This window comes from Neophocaena asiaeorientalis, unplaced genomic scaffold (genome assembly GCF_003031525.2).
Source record: "Neophocaena asiaeorientalis asiaeorientalis breed wild unplaced genomic scaffold, Neophocaena_asiaeorientalis_V1.1 scaffold275, whole genome shotgun sequence".
Classification (NCBI taxonomy): domain Eukaryota; kingdom Metazoa; phylum Chordata; class Mammalia; order Artiodactyla; family Phocoenidae; genus Neophocaena; species Neophocaena asiaeorientalis.
The window spans coordinates 1848144-1866688 of record NW_020173679.1 but is presented as its reverse complement, the minus strand read 5'-3'; the positions used below and the strand labels follow the sequence as shown (position 1 = coordinate 1866688).

Genomic DNA, 18545 nt, shown 5'->3' with positions numbered 1-18545 from the left:
CCCTTCTCTCCTCTCCAGCCCGCTGATGGTGAGCTCCAGGCAGGGACCGGGCGCGGTTCCGGCCCGGCAGACCCGGGTCGGGGCGGGGGCATCGAGGTGGGGGGATCGGGCCGGATCCGCGCGGCCGCCCCTCCCCGCGCTCCGCCGCCTCCACCGCCGCCGCCGCGCGCCTTTGATCCATGGCCCGAGGCCGCCTGACAGTGGAAAATGCGGGGAGACAAAACCACTCAGTCAGAGTGATTCCCAACAACTGTCTCCCCGAGATAAGGACGCGCTCGGGCTCGGCGGCCTGCTTAATTCCTGCGGCCCGGGCCTGAGATCGGGGAGCAGCAGCGAGCCTGGCCGCCGCCCGGAACGCCGGGCCCGGCGCGGGGCTTGCGGTAGCGGGTTCTGCCTCCGTCGGCCCAGCCGACGTGCGCACGGTGGCTGGTGGCCGAGGGCCAGGGGAGCGAGTGCGCTCCGCAGACAGGCACTTCCTTGCTTGGTAGCACCTCCAGTGAGGGCTTCCTCCCTCATTCCCATCCTCCATTCAGTCGCTCCTCTTAGCCAAGGATGCACTTGCTGGGATGTTCTCACCCTCCCTTCTCATCCCTTAGCTAAGCCCTCTTCACTTCCTCTGAGAAGCTTCCCGTCCTCCAGTCTGGGTGGCCGCACTCCTTCCCAGGGTAACAGATTTGCCTCTGAATTCTAACTTTCTGGATACTGCTCTCTCCCCCTAAAGCAAGAACCAGGCTTTTCTGGGGGCGCGTGGCCCCAGCACAAAGCCTGGCTCATAGCAGGGGTCTGATAAACAGCGGTGGGTCCGCATTGGACACAGCATCCATCGTATGCCCAGCCCCACGGTCCCTGCCTTCAAAAACCTTCCAGTTATTTTGGCTAAAGAAAGCAAAGGAGGGCGGTGGTGCAGTGGTTGAGAGTCTGCCTGCCGATGCAGGGGACACGGGTTCGTGCCCCGGTCTGGGAGGATCCCACATGCCGCGGAGCGGCTGAGCTTGCGCGTCCGGAGCCTGTGCTCCGCAACAGTGAGAGGCCCGCGTACCGCAAAAAAAAAGAAAAAGAAAGCAAAGGAAACCAGGCGCCAGAAGCCTCCACAGAGGAGGGGATGCCCCAGACAAGAGGGTGTGGGGAGGTAGGGAAGTATCTGTGGCCCCCGCACCCACCTGACAAGAGAAATATGTTTCTCGGGGATGCCAGGCTAGGCTGGACTGGACTGACCAGCTGGAGGTCCACCTTGGCTTTCCCACCACCTTCGTTGGCAAACTGGGGTCTACCTTGGAGGTTCAGGAGGTGACAAGAGGTCAGATTATGTCAAGGGAGAGCAAAAGGGAACCTTCACAATCCCAGCCTAAAGCCTCAGGGTGCCGTCTGTTTGGGACAGAGAGAGCCAGCATGATTGGGGTGATGATGGCAGGGGCCAGAGATCATGGGGAGGCAGAATCCCCATCTCTGGGGTGCAGGCAGGATCTGGTTTTGTCAAGACTATTGGAGAGCGGGTTCTTAGAATGATCTGGAACGCTTGTTAAAAACCGAAATTCCCAGGCTCCAGCCTGATAGGTCAGGACAGTAGCTCTGCTGTGTAAAATATAGCTCTTCTATGTTTTAAGGAAGGCTCCATCTGAGGCAGCTGGTGTGAGGTCTGTCACGTGGAAAGCACCGGATTAGCGAGCCTTCACCTTGTCAGCATCGCATCAGCACCTTGACCCTCAGCGCCCTTTCTTTAGGAAGTGACTCAGGGGCAGGGCTGTTTGAGTTGAACTGAGACCCCTCTCCAGCAGTCTCTGGGCTGGAAGGCTCCCTTGAAGTAGTTAACCCACTGCCTCCTTTTATAATAGAGACACCTGCGGTAGCCCTCCACCCTTCTCACCGCCTAGAAAGACTCAGGCACGGTGGGTGTGGCAATGGCCGGATCCTTCCAGGGGGTCGGTGGACAGCATTTACAGTCCTCTCTGCCTCTGCTCCAAGTGGCACGGGCAATCCCTGCTTTGACACAAAGCCCTGGGCAACCTTTCCAAGGATCGAGCACCGGGCAAGGAGAGGGAGACCCATCCCTGCCTGGCTCCTGTCCCTCCATCCTGCTCGTTTGTTGGGGGCCAGCAGAGAGCACGGAGACTCAGCATGCGGGCGACCCTCTTGCCAGACCGGGTTGTGACCTGCGGCATCGGAGGGTTAAGGTCCCACGAGAGCCCTGGCAAGTGTCTTGCACAAAGGGGACGGTCCAGGCTGAAATTGAGACATGAAGCCTGGGGGCAGATGTTCCTGAGCCTCCCCTAGGGGCTGCCTTCCCTTCCCTATCACAGATAATGCCCCCCACCACTCCTAACTGCCCAGGCATCCTTCCCTGAGCCCCCTGGATGCTGACTCCCACCCCAGCCAACTCCAAGCTCCCTCTCTAGGCCTCTGGAGGAAGCGGCTGTCCCAACTGGGGTCCCACCCTGCTTTGGCTCCCAAAGAAATGGAGTTACTTCTCTAGCACCTTTACTGTTCATAATAATTACAACAAATCCCCGATTTGTTCAGAACCAGAGGAGTCAACGATGTGCTTTTGCCCCCATTAGCTATTTGGTCCTCACTGAGCCCTGAGGGCCTGGAATTGTCAGAGGGGCAAAGCTCAAGGTCAGCAGCAAGGGACAATGTTGGAATCCAAAAGCCAGGTCCGCCCAATGCCAGAGATTCAATTCTGTCCTCTGTGCCGGGCTGCCAGAACAGAACCCTTGCCTCTCCGGGTCTGGTCTGCACTTGAACAGGCGCCCAGGGGATTCCCATGTTGAGGAAAGCTTGAGAAGTACTGGCTAAAATGACCTCGTTATGCCGTCCCAGCTCTCAGATGCCCCATAAGCTCCTTGAGTGACTCAGAATGGACCACCCTGGGCAGCAGAGGAAGGGGAAAGGAAGGGGCCTTGGAGGGAAGCCGCCGAAATCCCTCAGAGGAAGAAGCAGGGGAGCAGAGGAGGTCGGCTGAGGGTTCCTCCAGCCTGTAGTCCAGTGCTGGGCTGACAACCAGCTCGACCAGGGTGCTGGCCTGGCCTCCCGGCCTAGTGGCCTCAGTTCTGGCACACTAGGCTCCAGGGCTGATTTGGGAGGCGCCCCCTGTTGGAGGTGTGTAGGAGTGGAGGGCAGAGGGGCATGAACGTGGACAGACAGACCCACAGACCCATAGACAGAATCAGGGTGTGAGATGCTGGTGGAGAGAAGGGAGGTCAGTCCAGACAGATATGCAGAATGGTCAGGAAAAGGGAGGGATGGAGAAGCGGCGGAGGCAGAGGGAGAGAGGCAGGACGAGAGAAGAGACAGAGAGAAACAGAGAGACACCCAGAGACCAAGAGACAGAAATGGGAAGAAAGACAGGGAGAAAGAAAAGGAGAGAGAGTGTGCAGACAGGGACCGGGATAGGGAGCAAAAGGCAGAAACAGGGAGACGCCGGGGTGACGGCAGTGATGGAGAGTCAGAGGCACAGTTGGAGGGAGATGAACTTACAGAAGTGGGATGGGGAAGGGAGCCCAGACAGGAGGGAGGACCCCGAAGCTGGAGGAGGGAAGGGGCAGAGGACTTGAGAGAGACACATACCCAGCTCTGCAGTCAGACTCAAGTGTGAATGCCAGCCCCACCTCCTCCTAGGTGTGTGGCCTTGGGGAGGGAAGGAACTTTACCTGGGATTCCTGCCAAGCACCAATGGGACATGGGAACCTGCCAGAGCCCCGCTCCTCTCCATGCTCTTTCTCTCCCCTATGGTCCAGGTGTCCATGGCAGGGACCTTTTCTGAAGCCCAGGCCTGAACCCCAGATGCCCTCCTCCCAGCCCTGGCCTCCTGGTGTGGCAGTGGTTGGTCTCCAAGCCCCTAGAGCCCAGGGTGAAAAGTCTTGGCCTTTTGATGAGTGTTTCCCTTTAGTTCCAGATGCCACCCTGACAGGGGCTCCCCTGTGATTAATGTCCCCATCCCCAAGGCCTGGGACCTGCCCCTCTTCCCCAAGCCAGAGCTGGTGGGTGTGTGGGCAGCTTAGGGACCGAACCTTCCAGAATCCCCGCCTGGTTTTCCCTCTTCCTTGACCCTTCCTCAAAGCCAACCTCAGAGGAGCCAGTTAAACTCAGATGAGCTGAGTTTTCATCCAAGTCCCCGTTTTCTCATCTGTGTGATGTGATATTCATAATCCTGCAGCCACGGTTAGGAGGCTGTGTCAGCAAAGGGCCCGGAATCCCTTGGGGCAAAGCAGAGAGACCTCTGGGAGCCTGCTGGGAGGACCCTACAGCCCTCATAACAGAAGCACTAAAGGTGGACATAGGGCATAGAAGAACAACTTTGGCTCTGACAGTGACCCCGGGAGGTGAATTAGACAGTCATCAAACCATGTAGGGAGCATACAGCCTTCAGCCATTTGAAGGCTCTTATATATAGTGGCAGGGGAGGGGACCATGGATCGTTGGGGGTACTGCCAGGTGGTGTTGGGGACTTCTGTCGGAGTTGGGGACCACAGTTGGAGATGCAGGTTGAGTTCAAATTGGTCGTGGTCGAATGGGAGAGCTTTAGATAATAACTCTCCAGCTGGGATGGGTGGTTACGAGCTGTGTGATCTTGAGCAAATGACTTGACCTCTCTGGGCCTTGGTGTCTTCATCTATAAAATGTGGATGACAGCAGTACCTGTTTCACAGGGTTGTTGTGAGGAGAAAATAGGTTAACACGGGAAATGCTTAGGACCCTGCTTGGCATGGAGTAAGCACCGAAGCCTGTTAGCTGGGATTACAGGTGGTTACCTTTGGAAGTGCAGTCAGCGCAGGGTCGTGGAGTTGGATTGTGCTGGGAGTTGGGAAACCAGCTGCATTGGGGTGCATGCGGTAGAGGATGGGGTGGACACTCCATTCTGGTTCCTACCCCACCTTGCCCAACCCCCTTCTCAGATAACCCAGGGCACCGCCTTCCCAGCCCACAGCACCAGCAGAAAGCTGCTGTCTCCTCCCGCATCTCTCCCAGCCTGGGGCCTGCAAAGAGACGGCATCTCTCCGTGACCGTCCCCAGACTCTCGTTGTTTGGTACGTCGGAGCCGTGGGCACGTTTCTGCTAATTTTGTGGCTGCCTTTATCAAACGGGGATTCACAGGCGCTTTATCCTCGATAAGTGGATTAGTCGGTGAGCTAAACAAGATGGTGTGGGATGCAGGGGCTGCTCCGGAGAAGATATTTGTTTCGCAAAGAATGGAGCCCGCGTTGCCTTCCCTGTGCAGGCGAGGCAGGCAGGGCGGTGAAGTAGCTGGAGGGCCGGCCCTCTGAGCTCCTTCTCCCCGGGCAGGGGAGCCCTAACTCTTGGGAAGTGGGAAGCAGGAAGTGGGAGGGAGGCTGGGTCCCCGGAGAACAGGGTCCCTCTGGGGAGGAGAGAGTGGAACCCCGGGTTCAGTCCAGCTACCTGTCATCCCTGGGCTCATTTGGAGTGTCAACTCCCTGGGCGGCAGCTTCCTCCCTGTCTCCTACCTTCTGATGCCCTTGTCTTCCCTCCTCCCCTTCCTCCTAGCCTTTTGCTTCCCTTTTGTTTCTTTTCTTTCCTCCCTCAAATACCTCCGAAGGCTTTTTGCTAAGTACTGTGAACCCAGACACGGATGAGACGTGGTCCTTGCTTTTACAGACAAAAGAACAAAACCAAACCCAGAAGCCTCCAAACGTGGCAGCAAGAGGCACACTGGTTGCACACTGGGCTTCTCAAAGTTCTCTCCAAAGTCCGAAGTGTGTTCCCCCAAGGCCCTGGAGGTGGGCTGTAACGGATTTGTATGCATTAGCTTTAAAATGCAGGCTCATTTTGCATGCTTTGCCACTGTGGAGCTGTATTTGTTGACCATCACAATAAAATTAATTAGCATCAGGGCTAGTCGACACTCCAGGAAGTTGTGCCATGTTCTCTCGTGGCTTGGTATGGCACGTGACGCCATGCAACATCACGGTGTCGGGACCGAGGGAGAGGCAAAGATGACTGGATGTGTGGAGTTTGGGTGACCAAGAGGCTGATGTAATCGTAGACAGATACAGGGAGTGCAGGAGGAGGATTGGATCGGGGTAGATGTATGGAGGTCGAGGCCAGGGGGCTGCCCAGGAGAGAGCTCAGGGCAGAGATGTGGATTTCAGAGGCCTCTCTCTATAGAGACACAGAGACGGAATACTGTGCTGAAAGCGGCTGGGAGGATGCTTGGTCCAGCTGTTCTTCTAGGCTGGATGAGAACATGGGGGGGCCCACATGTTTTCTTTTCCCCCTCCATTTCTACTATGGGTGGCCGGGACGTTGAGGTCCCTGCTCTGTGCTGCAGCAATAATCTGGTTGAGGGTGAGGAGGGAGCAGAGACTCCAAGAAGGAAAGAAAAGGATGGAGCAGAGCATCCCGGGTCCCCAGCTGGTCCTTAGCAGCGTCTGTCCTCGCCAAGCTGCCTCCAGCTGAGTGTGATTTTGCTATTTATTTACATGTAATTATTGCTATGAGGTGCAGATATTAACGCTGTCAAGAGCAATTTGCTCTGACATTTTTCACTCACTCAGGGCCCCCGCCACTCTCGACGGACCCCAGGGTTCTCTCAGCCCGGGCCGCTGCTCGCTCGGTGGCCGGGCCGGAACCACCCAGCCGGCAAGGAGTGGCGTCAGTGAGCTCACCCAGCTCCTCCGCAAACCCATTAAACTTTGAAATTGAATTTGGTCTGGGAAAGGGCCGGCTGGGCCCTGCTCCACCCGGCCGAGGCTGGCTCAAGGCCTCCCTGCCCTGCCTTCCTCCAAGAAAACTGGGCAGGGGCTGGGCTGGCTGGGGCAGGGGCTGGTGGCTGAGGCTGGCAGAGGGCAGCTGGTGAAGACGGTGGAGGGTCATTGTCAGAGAGGTGGGAGAGGACACAGCCACCAAGGCGGCCAAGGCATAAGGGTCAGGCATGGCGGCTGGAACCCTCTCGACCCCATTACCGGCTCACCCTACAAGAAAACCAGGCAGCTCTAACTTTGGGGGACGTTATTGCAATTGACTGCTATACCCACCTAACAAAGAGACTTCCCTCTGGGGCCCGGCAAGCACCGTAGGCAGCCTGCAGGGCGTGGTACCACGCGTGTAGGAGAGGTGCCGAGCTGGCCCTGCGGGGGGTCCCGGAGATAGATGCTGGAAAGGGAATCGACTTTGGAGTTACATCTTCTGAGTTCAAGCCCCAGTCCACCACTTCCTGATTGTACAGACTTGGGTGCGTTTTTTTAGCTCCCCTGAGCCTCAGTTTCCTGATCTGTAACATGGAACAGCCTATACCCATATTTCATTGAACCTAAGATGATTTGATGCTGGTCCTTTCTTGATCTTCTCAGAAGACCTCAACAGAACCTTTGCACGCAGCTGGTGTCATTGCTACCACAGCCGTAGCAAGGTGCTATGGATGGTGAAATGCATTCCAATTCTAGAAAGATGAACATCCACGTTGTTCTGACAGCTGTGGTAAGGAGTGGATGGCAGTGCTGCCCGCCCATAGTAGGTGCTTGGCACGTAGTAGGTGCTTAATTACGGAAGGCTACGATCAGGTTTCCTTGTGAGCCTCTTGATAACCAGGGGCTGTTTCATACAAGAGGACACTGAGGTTTGTTCCTTTTTTCACTCGTTCTTTCCACTTAAGGGACTTTACTCCTTGGAGAGGACCAGCAGGGCCTGAGCCATCATGGCCGTGAGTCCCTAACACGTTGTGATACGTGCCAGCTTGTCTGCCCAGGTACTAACGAGGCCTCCCTGCCACCACTCACTCCCTGCCATGGCCAATCTGCGTCCTCGTCTCTGGTAATTACTGAGGGGGAGAACTCCCACCACGCCAGGGGGGCCCGAGAGCCCAGGCCACCCTGTCCCCCTCCTCCTCTCCCAACCTGGGCCCGGCCAAAGTCAAGGAGGCCCCCCTCCCCCCTCAGCCCTCCCGGCTCCCCCTCCTCCCTTCAGCTCAGCCAATTAGGCCCCTGACACCTGGAGCCACTGACAAACTGTTTCTGTCACTTGCTCTCTGTCTTTCATTAGGGCCGCAGAGGAGGGGGAGCTGGAGGGGAGGGGGAGGAGATGGGATCTTTCATGCTTAGTAAGGCCAGATACATTAATTACAAAACGGCCATTTGCCGCGTGAAAGTGTGCTAATTAAATTTATGCAATCATTATCTTTAAATAGTCATATCTTTCCCGGCGATCGGCCCCTTCCTTCTCCAACCCCACCACGGCTCTGAGAGCGGAGTTGCGCTAATCCCCATCCACCATTATCACGCCATCAGAAATGGTCTCTGAATCCCACCGCACCCCATCAGCTCCAGCACCCACCAGGGACCAGGAGCCCTTGGACCCATCCTGGCACAGACCCCTTCAGACTGGGGCCAACCCAGGATCCACCTAGGGAGGGGGAAGCCAAAGTCTGCCCCCACCCCACCAGTGTTTCTAGATGCTTCTAGAAGTTTCCACATATTTGGAGGTTGACATCTTGTAGACCAAACACTGGAAATTTGTATGTGTGTGTGAGAGAGAGAGAGAGAGAGAGTCTTAGCTTCTTGGACAATGAGTGGGAAGTCGTTCTGTGCATCCCGCCATTTTCGAAACAGCCTTTAGCTAAGCCGGCAAGGACCCCTGGGGAGAGGAGGGACCTTCCGTTTATTTTCACCCACCCAACTCTGTGCCAGGCCCTGTGCTGGGGATAAAAGATAAGTAAATTCATTCATTCACGGGTTCACTCACTCAATAAATATTTGTTAGACATCTACTGTGTGATGGGCACAGGGAATCAATAGGACAGCAAATGTGCCTCTAGCAGCTCTTGGTCAAATCCAAGGTCAAGGTCAGTCTGTGCCCAGGGGAGAAAGGGGGACCATGGCAGGGCTGAAAGTTTTCTCTCAGTGATGCCCTTTTTTGGCTTCGTCTCTCAGAGTATCTCCCTTCACACACCAGGAGGTTCTTACCACAGTCTTGGCTGAATCCTTCCTCTGCAGAAATTATCCTCCCTGCTTTCCTCTCCCATCAAACAGAGCCTGACTCCTGAGTCTTTTTGGGTGCGGTCTGTGGAACTCCCACGTGGAGGGAGGAGAGAAGCTGGTGGACTCTGGCGGTGGGGAGGGCCCTCCTGGCCAGAGATGACAGTCAGTGACAACCTGTTTCCCGAGTGCCCTCTGAGCTTCTGAGGTCCCCAAGCCCCAGTGTGTGCCCTTGGTGAGATCAACTAGAGGGGCAGACCGGACATGTGCCCAGACATACGTGCTGTACCCGTTAGCAACACTCACACATGAGCATCACAAACGATACTCACACACATGCACACACAATACTATCACACGAACTCAGGAGCACACATACAGAACTCACATTTGCAGACGTACTCTCACGTGTACATGTGTGCACGTATGAGACACACACGCACACACACTCACAGACACATACAAAATTCAAATATACACACACACAATACTTTCATGTGCACCTGCGTGCGTACACACCCACACTAGCCTCACACATGCAATATCCCCCGTGTGCTCCCGTATGATACACACACACACACAACACACACATACACAGTGTTAAGAATGACCCAGAGCCACATATGGTAAGTGAAGACCACAGCCATTGCAGGGCAAGAGTACCAGACTAAAGGTCAGGGGTCAAGGGTTCTTGCACCGGTGCTCATCCCCTAGGTGATTCTGGGTGAGCCCCTCCTAAGCCTCAGTTTCTTTATCTGAGAAATGAGGTAACAGCACTTCATAGAATGGTTCTGAGGCTTAAAGGGAGATGGCTTTGGAAACTGTAAGGTTCCGTGCTCGTGCAAGAGAATGGCCTTCATGGGAGACTGGGTGGGGACAAGCGTGAGGGGAACAGGAGTCAGGGGGCTGGGGCTGGGGTCGGGCAGGGGAGGGATGCTTGCCTGGGCACCAGCTCTCCTGGTTGGCGGGGGGCTGCTGTGTGAGATGTGGCTGGTGGAGGGTGCGGCAGGCGAGGGCCACAAGCAGAAAGATGGAAGGCGAAGTGGGGGGCGGCGACAGGGGGGCCTGCGGGAAATCTTGTTCGGATGCTCAAAGTCAGCACCCAAAGCCCATTACCGCTGTCCACAGGAGGCAGGGAGAGGGGCGGGCGCCCAGATCCTCTTAGCGGAGAATTGAGCGCGAGAGAGGGGGAGCAGCGGTGGTGGGCGGCTATCCGGGTGGGTGATTTCTCGCTTGCACTAATCCCAGCATGGAGCTGGGAACAGGCGGCGGGATGGGCAGGTGTGCGTTTGTGTGACGTGTGTCTGCACTGTGTGGTGTGTGTAGGTCTGTTTGCCCGTGTGCGTCTGCGAAGTGTGTGGATGGCGTAGGGGTGGGCAGTTGTTCATGTGTCACATTCTTTGTGTGTCCGTGTTGGCTTGTCTGTATAATGCCGTGCTTATCCCGGTATGAGTGTCTGTGTGTACTCTGTGTGCGTGCCCGTGATTTCACCCACTGGGTGTGGAGGTGTAGTCATACTGTGTGTGTAGCAAGAATAGTGATGACCTGAGAGCAGTGGTTCTCGTAGTTGGCAGCATACTAGAATCATTGGAGGAGTGAGCTTTTAAAAATCTCCATTCCCAGACCCTCAGACCAATTAATCAGCAGCTCTAAGGGGTGGGGTCCTGGCGTCAACATCTTAAAAGACCCTCCAGGTGATTGCACTGGGCAGCCAACATGGAGAAGCGGTCTCCGAGCGGAGAAACCCCAGGGGAGCCGCCCTGTGGCTTCTCCCCAGCCCTTAGCCTGCCCTTATGGGGTTTATCTGGACACAGAGGTGGACTTCGGACCCCAGACCCTGAGAGACCAGGGCAAGTCATGAGCTGGGCTTCCCCGGCTCATCCTCAGCCTGGGACAGTCTGTGGTCCAAAGAGACGTATTTCATGTAATGCAGACGGAAATCGTGTTCCATTCCTGGCAAGCTGTACCCTTACCTCCTCTCCCTGACAATGGGGACAGGCTGCTCCCCAAACGTGCCCCTCTCAGCTCTTGTGGAAGTCAGGAGGATGAGTTAGTAAGCGGGTGGACCAGGCGGGGCTGCAATCAGACCTAAGGCTTGGAGATCAAAGCGCTTGTGTGCCAAGCCAGCCGGTCATTCTGGGGCCAAACCGGAGCCTACCGGCAGGAGGGGTGGCCATCGTGAGCCCCAGGACCGGCTACACTGCCGCTAGTTTGCGGGGACAACGCTGCCCGAGTGCAAACCATTGCCCCTCTTTGAGCCTCCGTTTCCGCATCTCTGAAGATGTGCCGATCTCCGAGGTGCCTCCCAGCTTTCACGTGTGTATTTAGATGTGCTTACGTGCAGGTGTGTGGACAAAAGTGCATTGATGAGTTTAAGAAGGGTAGGTGAGTGTACGTGAAGTTTATCATGACAGTTTATCGGAGTTCTGATGAAAAGCCATGTGGTGATCTGGAGAAGAGGTGTTTTGAGTTGTCTCACCTTCTGGGATGCAGGTGTGTGTCCCTGTGGAGGTGCAGTGTGGGCTGCTCTGTGCAGTGTGTGTGTTGTGTGGGTGTGTGAATTCTGGGCCTCGCCAGTTCTCAGCTCGAGACTTCATAGATTCGCCACTCTCTACAAATGAGCACATTCAGGGACCCTTGGGGACCAAGGCAAGCCATGAACTGGGCCTCCCCAGACCATCCCCCGGAGGGGTATGATGTGTCCATGTGACACATGCCTTGCTCCCTTTTCAGAGTGCAGGCAGAGTGATGCTCCGTTCAGAAAGCACCCACTGTGTGCCAGGCCCCATGGGGGAGAAGAGATAGAAAAGACAGGGTCCCTGACAGGGAGGAGGTCCCTGTGTCTGCCTTGTCTCAAGCCGTGTCCCATCTAATCCAGGTGGAATGTAGGGGGAGAGGAAGAGGAGGGAGAGAGCTTACATTTACGGAGAACAAATAACATGCCAGGCACTGCGTAAGCATCCTATGTGCATTTACTCAACCCTCATTGGAAGGGTTACTTCCAATAACCCTATAGGTAGCTACAATTACTATCATTCCCATTATACAGACGAGAAAACTGAGGTCCAAAAAGTTAAAGAAATTGCCCATGGTCACAGCTAGTCAGTGGCAGAGCATGGACGCTCACGCAGATATCCTGGCCCCCAATGCTGCAGGGAAGCCCCTCAGAGCACTCACTGGCCGAGTGTCTTTGGTGAAACCGCTGTCCCTCTGAGGCCTCAGGGTCCCCTTCTGGCATTGCAGAGGCGGGGCTCCCCACCTGCTGCCTGGTCACTGGTCCCGTGGTCCTTGGCCTCATTCTAACCCCAGTCTCATCTCCAGGTCCACTGTCCCGACCTCACCAGTCTTGGCCACTGCCCCTCCCTCCCCCCCTGCATCCTGCCATGGGCCCACTCACCCACCCTGAACCTGGCCATGGAGCCCCGATGACGGTGATCACCCCTTCTAATTGCAGCCTCGCTTCCAAAGCCACGTTCGGTTATCACAGAGGGTGCAGATCTCACAGCTCAGCCTCCTCTGTCCCAGGCCCTCGGGGCCAGCTCAGGAGCGGAGGGAATTAATTACATTTTTCCCATCCCCTTCTTTTAAAGTAGGGGAGCGCCGGCACGTCCCGGAGGAGGGGGCGGTGAGCAGAGGATGTGGGAGGGGGGCTGATGCTGGGCTCCCGCAGCCCCCACCCCCCAAAACCTAGAAGCTTCTCCCGGGCGGCAGAAGGTGGCGGGGCGAGACCGGCCCCTTATTGATTTAGTCTGGTGGAGGCTGGGACTGATTTAGAGCAGAGGGAGAGGAAGGGGCTTGGGGGGGGGGCATGGCGGGCAGAGGGGGAGAGGAAGGGATGGCTGTCACTCAGCCTGACAGACAGCCCAGAGATTTGCCTTCAGATAAAACCTTACAGATGTGGAGGTCGGTATTGATTTTGAGTTAGTAACGGTAACGTACCAAGAAGTAATACATTAGTGAAAGCAAGGTCACCGGGGAAAAAAGTAAAACCCACCGGGGGAGAGGCCTTAGCATACTTGAGGGGGGTGGATTACCGCATCAGACCAGGACTTCCTCTAGTTCAAAAGTTTGCAGGCCCCAGACCTCGGCTGGGCCCCTAACTCTGGGCAAACGCTTCCTGCTTCCGCGGGCAAAGAGGGACTCCCGGGGGCCCATGGGCCAGCCACAGGCCGGCGAGGGCCACGTAGGCCTGCGGGGCTCTGTGCAGTGCGGTTGCCGAGGGCCTCTCTCTCTCGTGCTCTCCAACACAGCTTGCTGTGGGGAAGGAACACAGCTAGGGGTCAGGGAGACACGGGTTCAGATCCCAGCTCTGCCAGTTACTGGTCGTGTGACCTCAGGCACTCCTTTTCACGTTCCTGTGCTTCGATTTCCCCATCTGCAGAACGGGGGTAATAGCCCATTTGCTGGAGAAGTCATTCAGTGCTCTCCTCTCTCACCTCTCTTTATTTATTTATTTACTTTTTGCGGTACGCGGGCCTCTCACTGCTGTGGCCTCTCCCGTTGCGGAGCACAGGCTCCGGACGCGCAGGCTCAGCGGCCATGGCTCACGGGCCCAGCTGCTCCGCGGCATGTGGGATCCTCCCGGACTGGGGCACAAAACCGTGTCTCCTGCAACGGCAGGCAGACTCTCAACCACTGCGCCACCAGGGAAGCTCCCACCACTCTTTAGATGGGTCCAATCCCATCAGCTTGGAAGTGGTCATGCCTTGAGACAGGGGTTGGATGCAAGGGAAACCCTTTGATCCCCAGGCCTCCAGGCGCTCTGGAAGAGAGCGGACACATGCTGCACAGCCCCCATTCACACCTACCCTAGGTGTGGATTTGATTTGATGTCCCGGGCAAATCCCATTGAACAAATCCCATTACAAGGAGAGCTCCCTGGGCCTGAGCTGATTCTGAGCCTCTTAATGACCCAGGGCCCAAGCCCCCCAAGCCACTGCGCACCACATGAGCTCCTTCTGACAAAGCACTCCAGGAAGTCTTGCAGCTCCGAGGATCTTCAGTCTTATCGTTGACCTTCTTGCTATGTCTCAGACCTGAGGTGTTCCAACCTCAGGGCCTTTGCACTTGCTGACTCTTCTGCCTGGAAAGCTCTCTGCTCTGTCTTCCCTTGGCTGGTTCTTTTTGGTCTTGCTGAATCTCACCTCTCTGGGGAGGTCTTGCCTGACTACTCCACATACTCTATTTTTCTTCCATAGCGTTTATCAGTTTCATAAATTATATTATTTGTCCATTTATTTGTTGTCAGCCTCCTTCACTCGACTGACAGCTCCAGGAGGTCGTGGAGCTGCTGCTGTTCATTACTGCATCTCAGCGCCTGGCTTAGTGTCTGGCACATATTAGGTGCTCAATAAATATTTGCTAAGTGAATATGTATGAATTCAATAGGATTTTCTGAGCTTATAGTATGTAGCAGGCACAATGTAGGCACTGAGGCTGCAATGATGGATGAAACACAGTTCCATCCTGCCCTCAAAGAGCTCACAGTCCAGCCCTAGCTCTAGCCTGGGAAACGTTTTGATCAATGAATAAGTGAATGAATGAAGGATGTCTTCAGGAAACACTATATGGTTTGGGATAGCTGGGCCATAAAGTGCAAGGTAGGAATGGGTGGGAGGAGTTGGGACAGGCAGGTAGAGGTCCAGTCACAAGAAGACTTTGCCCTGTTTATCTGGGAGGTATGAGGAGCCACAGATAATTCAAGCCTTCCATGTCGTCAGATTTGGTGGTGGTTGTCTATAGGGCTCTGCCTTGCAGGATGAGTACTGGGTCTATGCACAGCTCCCAGCCCATCCCCCAAAGCACCCATCTCCTCTCCCTAACCACAACCTAACCACAACCGATTTGTACCCTCCATCCCATCCTTTCTGGGGGTGGCATCTGGGTGCTGCGCAGGAGGTAAGGATTAAACTGGGGTCTCACCAGAGCTGACAAACCCTCACAAGAGTCTCCCAGCCCCACACTTGTCGTTTTGAAGGAAAAGAAATGGGGCCCTGTGTGTTTTCCCCAAGCCTCTAAGTTTATTCCTGGGGCCCAGGCCTCCTTGAAGGGAAGAGCAGGGTTAGTGTTGATATGGGGTAGGGAATGAGATGATGGTGATTTTCTTAATTCAGATGGAAGGTGGGAACCTGACAGGCAACCTGGAAGAGAATCGGGTCTCCTAACCCCAGGGCAGTGTGAGATTCCTGAGTACCGCGCCCACCCCCCGCCAGGCCCACCAAACGCACACACCAGCAAATTCCTCGGACCCAGGACCCCATCTCAACACTCAGAGAGCAACAAACCCAGCTCAGCGGTATCAGACGTCCTCACACACCACCCCCTTCACCGGGTCCCTCTCACCAGCACCCCTGGGTGGACCCTGCCATGAGAGAGGCCTCAGAAGTATGTTCAACAAAGAGTGAGTTTGGGAGAACTCAGCTCCCTAAAAACACCCAAACTAGTCCAGGTGTCTCCTTCTCCCAGACCCATCCCCGTGTGTCTTTGCCATCTCACTGGGTTGACACCCCATGAAGTCCCACCTAAACCCCCCCAGCTGCGGTAGAGACAAAGTCCAGCCCCAGCGGGCCTGGTGCCCTTGACTTTGGCTCTGGGAGAGGGTGGAGAAAGAAAGGAGGAGGGGTGACCCCCAGGGCTGAGGGGAATGTTCTGGGTACATTGTGGGAAGAGTCAGGGGGAGGCTGTGCTCATGGCATTCCAGAGGAACCAGGCCCCCCAGGGGTGAGGGACCGCACTGCACACTCCCACCAACAGCTGCTAGGGAACAAACATCTGGGGTGAGAACCCCTACCGTGGTTAAGACCCATCTTGGAGAGTCAGACTTGCCATCATCAGGGGAGTGGGGTCAGGCCTGGACTGCTCCCTGGCAGACCTGCTGTGAGATCTGGGGAAGCCACAGCCCTTCGCAGGCCTCAGTTTCTCCATCCTAGAAATGGGCCTTATGGCTCTACTTCACACCTCTCTGCAGGGCTCTGCACCGGGAGAGTCACACGAGTCTGTGGCTAAGAGGAGGGAAAGGTAAGGAGAAGGGGAAGAGGAGCATTAGAGGATCTGGGGCTGCTGATACCTGAGCACTTTCCACACACAGAGCCTGTCTCAACCTCCCAGCCACACTCTAAGGATGGGGGCAGTCACAGGGGTTAAGGGACCCCTGGCAGCTGCACAGCCAGTAACTGGAGGAGCTCAGCGTCTGCCCCTGGCCTGAGGATTCCACGTCCATGCCCTCCACCCCGCCCAGGCCTCATGCCTGCGGCAGGGATGGGTCAAAAACGGGAAGGTGAAAATTTTCACAAGGTGTCTAGTTGGCAAAAAGATCATTGCTCCAATGCCCGAGGCCTGCTTTCTCCCCAGGGGGGTGCGTGGGGACATCAGAGAGCACACCGTATGCCCAGCATGGATTGCAGCATGGCCCTTCAGCTCCGTGCTGAGCAGATTATCAGCAAGACTGACCACCCCGGCCCTGGGGCCTCCCTCCCCGTAAAGGGTGGCATTACCAAGAGGCCATCAGGATCCCGGGCCCTGCAGGTCAGGTCCACAAGGGCTGCCTCTTTATCCCCCTCCCCGTCATCTCTCCTGGATTGACCAGGACACCCCACCCGCACCTCCCCCCCGCCCGCACCTGCTGCCTGCACCACCTTTCCCACTCTGTCTCCAGTAGCTGGGCCACCGGGATGCCTGGGTGCCCTCCTCTGGGCTCCCACAGCCCCCTCTGCTGCCTCTACCATGCCCCTCATCACTCCATATTCTGATGAGCTGTTGCTAGTTGCCACCCCCACCAGACCCAGAGACTCCTCCGGTCAAGGTCAGGGACCACTGGCTCTTCGTCCTCTGAAGTCCCAGGACCCGGCCTGAGGCCTAGAGCCATAGTCATCATCAATGCATGTTTGTTGAATGAATAAGTGAACACACAGATGAACCAACACCAGGTTTTTAAGCTGAGTTTCTAGAGACAAGCCTCACCCTGTCAGCTGGGGTTGCCAGCACTGATGGTGAGTTCCTGTTTGCTAAACCAGGCCAAGCAGGAAGGGGGTGATGGTCACAGACATCCGGGAGCTGCCAGAATCAATGCTATTTGAAAGCATTGGCCATGTAGGGGCAGAAGCCCAAAGGCAAGAGCATAGTAGCATAGGACGGGGGAGTAAAGCTGGACAGATCCAGAGTCTTTAACCTTTGTGTTGGAAGATGGGGGCATCCCAGTCTGATGGGAGAGACGTAATTAGCTGGTTCAGTCAGTCATTTGTTTATGCATGTATGCATTCATTCATTCAGCAGACAGAAACAAGGTGCCCCTCAGAGCCAGGCCTAGGAATAGAGAGGGGAACTACGCCTGCCCTGCCCGCAAAAGCTCTCAGTGGAGGGAGGCTCCATGGGCCAGGACTCGACCAGAGAAACTGCTAACCATCTTACCCACAGAGGCAGGCAAGCCAGGTAAATGGAGGATCTCAAGGCTGCAGGGACCTCAAGGGAGCAGCTCCAGCAGAGGCCTGTCCAAGGCCAGCCCGGCCTCTCCCCTGCTCACCCTCGCGTCTGCAGGTCCTTCCTCCGAGCCCCGCGCGCCCGCCGTGGCGCCAGCACTGACGGTCTCTCCCCGCAGGTGATGAGCATTCTAAGTAACCCCGGTGCAGTGCCGCCGCAGCCCCAGGCCGACTTCTCCATCTCTCCGCTGCACGGCGGCCTGGACTCCGCCACCTCCATCTCGGCCAGCTGCAGCCAGCGGGCTGACTCCATCAAGCCGGGAGACAGCCTGCCCACCTCCCAGTCCTACTGCCCGCCCACCTACAGCACCCCCGGCTACAGCGTGGACCCCGTGGCTGGCTACCAGTACGGCCAGTATGGCCAGAGTGAGTGCCTGGCGCCCTGGGCGTCCCCCTCCCTCTCCCTGCCCCGCCCGCCTCCAAGGACCTCCCACTTATGTGTAGAGAACAGCAAGGTGGTGCTGGGGTGCTGGTGCCCATTTCATAGGTGAGGAAATTGAGCTCCAAGAAGGCGGAACGGCTGTCCGAGGAGGATGCTGAGACACTACTACTGTCTTAGAGCCGCGCTGCCCCATAGGAACATAATACGAACCACCAGTGTCATTAAAATTCCCTAGTAGCCACATTTTACAAGTGGAATGATTTTTACTAACATTTTTTATGTAACCCAGTATATCCAAGAGGTGATCATTTCGATGTGTAATCCGTACAAAATTAGTAAGAAGGTTTTTTTTTACATTCTTTTTTTCGTACACTGTCTTTGAAATCCAGCCTGTTTTCATTCAGATGCTGTTTTCATTGGAAATACTCGATCTGCATTTAAGTTGCATCAGATTTACAACTGAGGAAGTAGATTTACACACCCAAGTTGTTCCAAATATACTGAAAAGTTTCCCAACCACTAAATTAAAGCGAATTTCAGTTTTTAAATTTAAGTTGGATAAAATGAAATCAAAAGGTAACATTCAGTTCCCCGGTTGCCCCAGGCACATTTCAAGTGCTCCGGAGAGCCATGTGTGCTGGTGTCAGACAACGCCGCGTGAGAGATCCTGCCCCTTTCTCCCCGCCCCACCTCCGCTATAGGGCAAGGCAGTATCTTGAGTTATCTCCCCTGCCCCCATCCTCAGCCTTGGTTTCCCCAAACCGT

At 55.9% G+C, this 18545-nt stretch overlaps 1 protein-coding gene across 3 annotated transcripts in view; it reads left to right on the top strand.

Moving 5' to 3' along the window:
• PAX7 (paired box 7) overlaps positions 1-18545 on the top strand; it is a 99159-nt gene that overhangs the window by 74164 nt on the left and 6450 nt on the right. For 2 of the 3 annotated variants that reach the window (XM_024749872.1, XM_024749871.1), the window contains exon 8: positions 17518-17764. In XM_024749872.1, coding sequence (XP_024605640.1) covers positions 17518-17764 — 247 coding nt within the window. Of the gene's footprint in view, positions 1-2931; positions 2951-17470; positions 17765-18545 lie in introns of all 3 variants that reach the window. The other variant, XM_024749869.1, reaches the window with a different exon arrangement.